Below are 8,589 nucleotides of genomic sequence, written 5' to 3'. Positions count from 1 at the left end.
GCAACGCACAATGATTGATTGTTTGGGGGATTACGCAAATAGTACCACTCGGTTTGCACCCCAACCAGAAAGTAATAAAGTTTTCTGTTCCACGAGAATAATATAGAGTAAAATATATGATATATGATAAAACACTGACAGAGACCTGCAACAGTATTTAACATACTGTGTGGAATGGAGAAGTGTACCCATTCAACACCTTTTCAACAAAGCTAACAGTGAGCCAAGTTTACATCACGGGCATCATTTACTCGGCCTCAAAAAAAATAACTGACAACTTGTGCACTGGAGCACAGCACACTAACCTCTTACATACAGCACTAACCGGAATGGAACAATTCAATATTCCGCACCGGAAACAATCAAGCACTATACCTTGCGATTAATATCGAAAAGCGGCGATGTCCACCCTAAAATTCTGATTAAGATCCAATGGCCAATTAAATGAGTAGGTATTATCGGTATTGAGCAGAAGACGCCGATCGTGTTTGTTTACGTTTCCATAAAGGCGCGGCAAATGCGGGGTGGGGATGGGGAGGAGGAGAGGGGTAGGCCTATTTCCTCACCATGTAAAACTTCTATTTTGTTTTGCCTCACCGAATAAATGGAACCAGGAAGAATTACTAATTTGCTGAACGTAAACGCGCTTGCACATTTTCTTCCTCCCGCTCGCTGTCGGAAGGCTCGTGATGGAGTCACGAACTGTGTCCCGCCTGCCCGCCCGCCCGGGAGGTATGCAACCCATTCGACACCAACCGCGAGGTGCACGTTGGTTTGCCTACTGCTCTTTGAGCAGGCGGAGAAGCCAGGGAAGTACGCCACAAACTCGTTTCAACTAACTTCAACGATGGCTAGCCAGGCTGGAACCAATATAAATTGACAAATGGTAAAAAAAAAATACATACATTTCCAGTAGTGTAAACGATCCCATCATGCTTGTCTACGTCTGCCCTGGGTGGGCTTAAGCCTCCGTGGAAAAATATGCCGGCTTAAAGTAGTAGTCTGGGCCGACTGTGGGAGCGGCTACCGAGCGGCCGCTGGCGGAGGAGGGGGACAAATTGTGGTCAGTAGTCGTCGACGAGAAGGACGGGGCACTAGTCGCTCATGGTGGCACCGGAGCACGGCGAACAGTGCGACGGTGTGGCGGCTTTGTGACACTTAGTGACACTTTTGTGACAGTGACGTGGCGGGCTTGACTAGCGATGGCCGCCATTAAATACCCTCTTGTGCTGGTCGCTGCGTTGGCTGTCGGGCTGTCAGTCGCCTCCGACCAGGAGCTCCTCGACCAGCCCCTGGACCAACATGTTGGCGTAGAGGACCGCGATGACACCGTGACGACGTGGCTGCCGAGGGAGCTGGAGCCCCTGCACTACAGGTAACGTGAGCCGACGGGTGGTGCTTTTTTGGTTATTTATTTTCTTTGCGTCCAAACGCAGTTGACCTTGTGGGTCGCCGGGTGGGGGTTCAAGGGTCACAGAGGATGTAGCCTCGCTCAACAGGTAGGCCGCCGGGGGGTCACTCTGGGCCCGCGGGAACCCGGGAAAGGGTGGGGGGCTTGAGGCTTGCCGGTCATTGACTTGTCGATCGTTGAATGCGCCAAAGTTAAGCGCCAAGTTCTCATGGCATTTCTTTCTCCACCAGGGTGCGCATTCAGCCCCAGTTCCTTGATTCCAACTTCACCTCCCCCGCTGACCTGGAGTTCACGTTTCGGGCTCGCGCCCCTACGAGCAGGGTCGTCGTCAACGCGCGCAACCTTACCATCGACGAGGGATCCGTCGTCGTCGAACAGGTACGGCCAGGGTGCTCTGGGCTTGCGTGGCGTGAACGTGAACACCCCTCATGCATCCTACAACTCACCCCTACTGATTGTGCAGGAAGGGCCGCCCGGGCGCTGGACCCCGCTGCCCCTGCTGGGCCATGTCCACGACGCGACCCTGGAGACGTACGCCGCCGAGCTGCAGGCGCCGCTGCGGCCCAGCAGGCAGGAGAATAGGCGAGCCATCCGATACCGCCTCAAAATGAACTACACGGCCCTGGTCGGCGAGAACCTCAAGGGCCTGTACCGCACCTCGTACCTGGACGATAACAACAACAAGAGGTGAGGGCGCCGCCGGCGGTCCAGTCGCGTCCCCGCGGAGGGAGGGTCCTTGTGTGCTCTGATCCTCGCGCCCTGCTCCAGGTGGATCGCGCTGACCCAGCTGCATCCTACAAACGCACGCGCCATGTTCCCGTGCCTGGACGAGCCCCAGTACAAGGCCAGGTTCACCCTGAGCGTGGCGCGCCACAAGGACCACACCAGCGTGGCCAACATGCCCGTCAGGACCACCGAACCCATGTAAGGGGTTGCGAAGCGCAAAACATAAGAATCACCAGTCAGAGCCGAGTCGTTGACCCCGTGACCCCGCGACAGTGTGGCGCTGATTGTCTCTTGCCTTGCAGGGCCGGCTCCAGCGACTGGATGTGGGACCACTTCGAGACGTCCGTGCCCATGTCGTCGTACCTCATCGCCCTGGCCGTGTTCGACTTCGGCAAGCTCGAGTCGACGGCCGACTTTTCCGCGCCTCCGCCGCCGCCCGCAGCCGCCCCGACGACGGCCGGCCTGGCCAGCAGCAGGAATGCGACGCGCGCCGCGGTGCGGGACGTGTCGTTTCGCGTGTGGGCGCGGCAAGCCGACCTGGCCCGGGGCGCGTACGCGGCGCACGTCGGCCCGCCCGTGCTCAAGTACTTCTCGCGCATCTTCAACATCTCCTTCCCGCTGGTCAAGCTGGACATGATTGCGGCGCCCAAGCTCTTCTACAATGCCATGGAGAACTGGGGGATCATCACCTTTAGGTGAGTCCTGACCCTCTGCGCTCACCCACTCACCGCGCCGGCCCGTCTGCTGCGTGCGCTCACCAACCATACCTGCACAGGGAGGGCGCCCTGCTCGTGGACGAGGCGGACATGGGCAGCAGGCACTACGTGGCCACCATCGTGGCGCACGAACTGGCTCACCAGTGGTTCGGCAACCTGGTCACTATGCGCTGGTGGAACGACGTCTGGCTCAACGAGGGCTTCGCCACCTACATGAGCCAGCTGGGCGTGAGCCATGTGGAGCCGCAGTGGCGCAGCGAGGGCATCTTCGTGCTCGAGAACATGCAGGTATGCGCGCCGAGCTCGCCGCCGCCGCGCCGCCCGAGGGGACCCAGGTTGACGTTCTCTTCCTCCAGGGCGTGATGCAGCTGGACGCGCTCCCCTCCTCCCATCCGGTGTCCCGCCAGGTGCACCAGGTCGCTGACATCGGCAGCATCTTCGACGCCATCTCCTACAAGAAAGGTGAGCGGTAGGCCGTGCGGGAGGGAGGCTCCCGACCGAGGGCACGCGCTGCTGGTAGACTCAGTGCTGGTCGTGTCGCAGGCTCCTCCCTGGTGCGCATGATGAGCGAGTTCCTGGGGCCCCGCGTCTTCCAGCACGGCCTCAACACGTACCTGCGCAAGCACGCGTACGCCAACGCGGCCCAGGACGACCTGTGGGCGGCGCTCACGGACGCAGCGCGCGGCGCGCACGCCCTGCCCCGCGGCCAGTCCGTCAAGAGCATCATGGACTCCTGGACCCTGAGGACGGGCTTCCCCGTGCTGACCGTCACCCGCGACTACGGTGCGGGCACGGCCAAGGTTGCACAGGAGCGGTTCCTCGTCGCCACCAACGCCAATGAATCAAGTAAGTAATCGGAGGGAAAAAAAACAGCGCTTGTTCGCGGTCAACTGAAATTGACTCCAATTAGAAGTACATACACGACTATTTTATCACTGTTAGCTGCCCCCGTGGCCCAGGGCGAAGCGGCCTGTTGCTGGGGCGTGCCGCTGTGGGTCAAGACGGTTCCGCTCTGCAGCAACAGAACCACCAGCGGCTGCAACAGTAGCAGCACAGAGGTAAAGCAACCAAGTGACAGCCAAAGACATCATTTTGATACAAAATAAATTGACATCGAGTCCAGAAGGTGTTTGTTCTTTGCCTGTTTGTGGTACAACCTTTATTGATTTCTCGGGACCAATAGGAGCTCCTGTGGCTGCTGCGCGCCGAGGTGACACTCGCCGGACTTCCCCCTGGTCCCGGGGGTCTCCTCCTCAACGGCGCGCGCGCCGGCTACTACCGCACCAACTACGACGCCACCAACTGGGCGATGCTGACCGAGTCGCTGGACTCGCTGACGGACCTGGAGCGCGCCGGGCTGGTGGACGACGCCCTGGCGCTGGCCGGCGCGGGCCGCCTGGGCTACGACGTGCCCCTGGCGCTGCTGCAGCGACTGCCGCGGGACGCGCCCTCGCTCGCCTGGGTGGCCGCGCTCCCCTGGCTCGCCAAGCTCACCCACCTGCTGCACGGCGTGCCTGCCGGCGGGGCTGCAGGTGGGGCTCCTCAGCTCTCCTCGCGTTAGTGCGCAAGGCTTGTATCATCCACTGATCGGCTGAACCCTCGTGGCGCAGGTTCCGGCGGGGACAACGCGTTCACCCGCTGGGCCCGCGCGCTGGCCGGCGACTTGCTGCGCGTCAGCGAGGGGTTGCGCCTCTCCACTGACCCCGTGGACCACGCCTTCGTGTCGCGCGTGCAGCTCTGGGCGTGCGGGCTGGGCGTGCCCGGCTGTCTGGGGACCACGGGGCCCAGCCGCGAGGCCCGCCAGGGGTAGGTCCAATACCGCTACAATCAAGATATTTTGACATTTTCCTTGAGAACTTTTTGGTATCCGAGTGATGCTACTTTATATCCAAACCCTGTTACCTTTCAATTTCCACCTCAAGCCGAATGAATACATCACCTTTAATTTCCTTTCTTTCTCAGGTTTGACGCCTCTGTCTTGTGCAAAGCTCAGAAGACTGAAAAAGAGTGGGGAGATGTGCTGTCAAAATATTTGTCGGAAAATCCTGCCTTTATTCCAAAGTTGGCAGAGTGTATTCAAAGCCAGGAGGCAGCAAAAGGGTAAACATAATGAAGCGGATTATATCCTGATTGTTTGAATTGAGTGAACTTAATTTTCTTCTCAATGCAGGATGCTTGAGCTTGCGGCATTGGAGACAAATCATGAGCAGCTAACTGAAGATTTGCTTGAGAAACTGACAGCAAATCCTTACTCCTACAATGCTGTTGTAGATTTCCTAAAGGATAATTGGATGCAGCTCCAGGCTAAGTGAGTGGACTTTAAACTTTTAATCCCATCCCAGACAATGTTTTATCTATGAGAGCAAAATGCATGCTATTGTGCAATGAGGCTATAATATTAAAAATTTGTTTTTTCAGGTTTGGAACAATTGATGATGAGATTGCTAAAAGTATATTACCATATGTAAAAAATGAAAACCAGATCATCCAGGTAAGTTGTTTATATGACCCTAGCCATGATTATATTGATTACCAATAACTTTTTCCATTTTGCAGTTGGAAAAAATGATATCTTCAAAGAAAAATGGCCACCTAATGAATGAAGGTAAACACAATGTATGGTGGCTCCAATATCAAGCTGAGAAGTTATTAGAAATGGTCAACAAACTAAAATTATGAAACCAACCTAGATTTAATGAAAAATTTGTTTGTAGGAATAAGAACTGAAATCTTTGACTTTGTATTATTATTTTATAAATTCCATATAAAAGTCTGACATAGACTAGATACATCAAAGTCCCCCTGGAAAAATTTGACATTCACAATACATACTTACTTTTAAGTAATATACAAAAGATGAAAACAACCACATATATTATGTAAAATGGCATAAAAGTGCTGAGACCGTTTGAGAATACAGGTACAGTTTAAAATTTAAAATAAATATCTGAGTTGCCTAAACTAAATTTTTGCACACCAAATAACACAAAGTACGTAGGTTGTCCATATAATAGATAAATCTAGGTTAGACCCTTGATGATAAGGTCAAAATACTATGATGCTCCTTCAATGGCAACTTCTGTTTCACCACGGGCATAAAACTCTCCTTGTTCCATAAATTGTCTAAGTTGATCTAAAACATCTGGACTCATGACGGTAGATGAAGAAGGACTTGCAACTAAACTTCTGACCACTTCAAATTTGGCATCTTTACAAGATTTAACAGATTCTGTTAAACGATCCATAAGATACTCCACAACCCCTGTAATTGAAATTTAAATATTAATCTCATTATAATCTTCCAGACATGACATAGATAATAAAAATTATTTCCTTTTATACCTGGCGCTCGCACAATGTATTCCTGTCCCCACGGGTTGGTTGCAAGAACATGCATTAGCTGGAATCCTGCCAATCTTGTTTCTGGAAAAGGCTGGCGGCACAAAGCCATAACAAAATCCATTGGCTGAGGAGATAATGCTTCAAACCATCTTTTGGTCATAGACAATGACTGATTATTTTGATCTGATACCTGCAATATCCATAAAATGAATTCACAACAAGAACATATTATCTACCTAATAGTCAAGCATTAAGGAACATTTCCACTTACATTAAGTTGTAAAATATTCGCAATTGTGTTGAGAAGTCGAACTTTCATTTCAATAGGGAGAGAGGGCAGTTTTTCAACCATTTTACGCATGGTTTCAGGAAGCCTTGTCCCTGTAAAATTAGATGGTTCATTAATTTCTAAAAGATTGGCACTAGAGCAAATTAGATTTAATGCGAATTATACAAGTACTCACCAAGTGACTGAAGCATGTATTTTCCTTTTAGAGTGGTGGCAATGAATCCCAAAGTTTCCATCCCTGTACCTACAACAGCTAAGTCACTCGCATCTAAAGTATCAAACATCATAGAAACTAATGAGGGGAATCTCTTTATCATTTCATCTGGCTTTGACTGAGCAACATTTCCAAAGAATTTAATGAGACCTGAAATATATTAATTTGATGTTAAATATACATCATGACACAAAATATTATTTTCCAAACTGATTAACACTTGAGAAAAATTTTACCTGGGACTAAAAATGATGACAGGGGATCATTTTCAGAGTTTGATAGTTTCTCAGCAAGAAAATCAAGGATACCCTGCTGATCCAAAAAGACTAAACTGTGCTGCTTGAGAGCAAGGGTGGTTGTCATTTCTAAAACATTAAGCTGGGCTAATACATCATCTCCTTTCAGTTCAGAAAACATTCCACCCAAAAATCCACTATTTTGGCTGGCTCTGAGACCTTCATCACTTTCAACTGATACAGCAACCACAACCTGAAAATGTTGACAACATCATTCATTAACATCCATGATAAAATAGTAAAAAATAATAAGCAGGTTAGGTTCAGTAAAAATACTTCCTAGACTGAAAAGTACACTCACCTCATAAACTCTAAAACGAACAATGTCTCCTTTGCTGCTTGCAGTTTGAAGTGCTTGCATAGTAACAGGGGAGTATAAAGCTGTCAACCCTGCTGGACTTGAGCCTAGATGCTTGAGCAATGAGATAGCATACCGTGCAACAGACAATTCCTCAAGACACAGGCAGTCTACAATGCACACTAAAAGGTCTTGTTCAGCACTCAACCTTTCCACCATATCCACACGGCCAGTGACTGCACGATCCAACTAGGAGGAAAAAATGTAAATGAGTAAAGACAGGAACCATCACATTTTGCTACAGATAAAAATAAAGATACACATTCACCTCTCGTAGGACGAGCTCCTTCGCCCGAGGTGAAGGATGAATCAAAGTATGTTGGATTTGCTGTCCATACTGCGCTAAGACGACACTGGGTTCCAAGGCTCCCAACAATTTCCCCAAAACATCACATGCCAGTTCCAGCTGTTCCCTAAAATCATGTAAAAAAAAAACATAATTAAAAACAGCAGATACACTGGATTCATATTGAGAAGGATTGCTGTGATAGAATCCTAACCTACGAAATCTGATACTTTGAGCAAGAATCGCTCATAAATGCAACAAAGCTTGCCATAAAACTACTCGAAGTCAAGAAGAATTTAAGTACTTACTTCTCGTTGGTGTTCAGAGTGTCAAAAATAACAGCCAAGGGCAGGACATTAGCAACTGTGGTGACATCTCGAACACTGAGGCCGCAGAGACCCACCTTGAGCTCAGACAAAAGCTCTCGCCTGGAATCACTGACAGCTATTCTATCGACTGTCTGCTTAAACCAATCCAAATTCGTTGCCATCTTCAACAGAGGAAAAGGGCGACAATATATCGGCAGGTACGAAAGGTGATGGAGCAAAATAAGCACAATTAACGCTGAGTTGTGGGCGGTGTTTTCAGTGAATGACGGGGGGTTTGTTGATGACGGCGCTACCAGCCTAAAACAATAGCCACACAAACTTTAACAATATTGTCATCCTTAGACCCGCTGGCCAATCACGCGAAATAAATTAATTTCAATAATTCCACTGATTGGAAAATGATTTTGATGGGCAAACGCTGTAGGAATACGAAATAACTGGACAATACTGGTTGTTGGGTAAGTGTGGTAGGGTTGACGCCCTGTCATTCTTTTGTAGGACGGTGCTGCTGATTGCCACTGGGAGCGCTAGTGGGCCGAGCTGAGGTGGGCGGGAGAGGGTAGGGGTAAGGGAGAGGTGCTGGATGGGCTGCCTACCAGCACGGCGGTACCGCCCACTTCAG

The 8,589-nt window shown here is 50.4% G+C and overlaps 2 protein-coding genes across 2 annotated transcripts; one reads left to right on the top strand and one right to left on the bottom strand.

The window, feature by feature from the left end:
- Window positions 1-1,082: 1,082 nt before the first annotated feature.
- Window positions 1,083-5,589, top strand: LOC113218338 (thyrotropin-releasing hormone-degrading ectoenzyme-like). The gene is made up of 15 exons (XM_026438644.2): window positions 1,083-1,375; window positions 1,642-1,789; window positions 1,875-2,098; window positions 2,180-2,335; window positions 2,440-2,832; window positions 2,913-3,141; window positions 3,210-3,315; window positions 3,397-3,699; window positions 3,796-3,911; window positions 4,037-4,385; window positions 4,464-4,659; window positions 4,816-4,953; window positions 5,024-5,161; window positions 5,272-5,344; window positions 5,410-5,589. The coding sequence occupies exons 1-15, from the start codon at window positions 1,203-1,205 to the stop codon at window positions 5,530-5,532; spliced, it is 2,865 nt and encodes a 954-aa protein (XP_026294429.1). The 5' UTR covers window positions 1,083-1,202; the 3' UTR covers window positions 5,533-5,589.
- On the bottom strand, window positions 5,585-8,256 carry LOC113218340 (26S proteasome non-ATPase regulatory subunit 5-like). Its single transcript, XM_026438646.2, has 8 exons — window positions 7,947-8,256; window positions 7,621-7,765; window positions 7,296-7,541; window positions 6,935-7,187; window positions 6,660-6,848; window positions 6,467-6,576; window positions 6,196-6,385; window positions 5,585-6,115 (listed from the first exon to the last, which is right to left on the bottom strand). The coding sequence occupies exons 1-8, from the start codon at window positions 8,126-8,128 to the stop codon at window positions 5,907-5,909; spliced, it is 1,524 nt and encodes a 507-aa protein (XP_026294431.1). The 5' UTR covers window positions 8,129-8,256; the 3' UTR covers window positions 5,585-5,906.
- Window positions 8,257-8,589: the final 333 nt, after the last annotated feature.

Source organism: Frankliniella occidentalis, unplaced genomic scaffold (assembly GCF_000697945.3).
Source record: "Frankliniella occidentalis isolate FOCC.00 unplaced genomic scaffold, Focc_3.1 Scaffold213, whole genome shotgun sequence".
NCBI classification, from domain to species: Eukaryota; Metazoa; Arthropoda; class Insecta; order Thysanoptera; family Thripidae; genus Frankliniella; species Frankliniella occidentalis.
Note: the sequence above shows the minus strand (reverse complement) of the source record. Positions and strands in the feature narration are given on the sequence as shown.

Bases quoted from the DNA above. Each gene is read 5' to 3' on its own strand.
- LOC113218338 (XM_026438644.2), top strand. From the start codon at position 1,203: ATGGCCGCCATTAAATACCCTCTTGTGCTGGTCGCTGCGTTGGCTGTC. The intron at 1,790-1,874 runs GTACGGCCAGGG...CTGATTGTGCAG, and splicing joins GATCCGTCGTCGTCGAACAG to GAAGGGCCGCCCGGGCGCTG. The intron at 4,386-4,463 runs GTGGGGCTCCTC...CTCGTGGCGCAG, and splicing joins GCCTGCCGGCGGGGCTGCAG to GTTCCGGCGGGGACAACGCG.
- LOC113218340 (XM_026438646.2), bottom strand. From the start codon at position 8,128: ATGGCAACGAATTTGGATTGGTTTAAGCAGACAGTCGATAGAATAGCT. The intron at 6,577-6,659 runs GTGAGTACTTGT...CTAATTTTACAG, and splicing joins ATACATGCTTCAGTCACTTG to GGACAAGGCTTCCTGAAACC. The intron at 6,116-6,195 runs GTATAAAAGGAA...TTTCAATTACAG, and splicing joins ATACATTGTGCGAGCGCCAG to GGGTTGTGGAGTATCTTATG.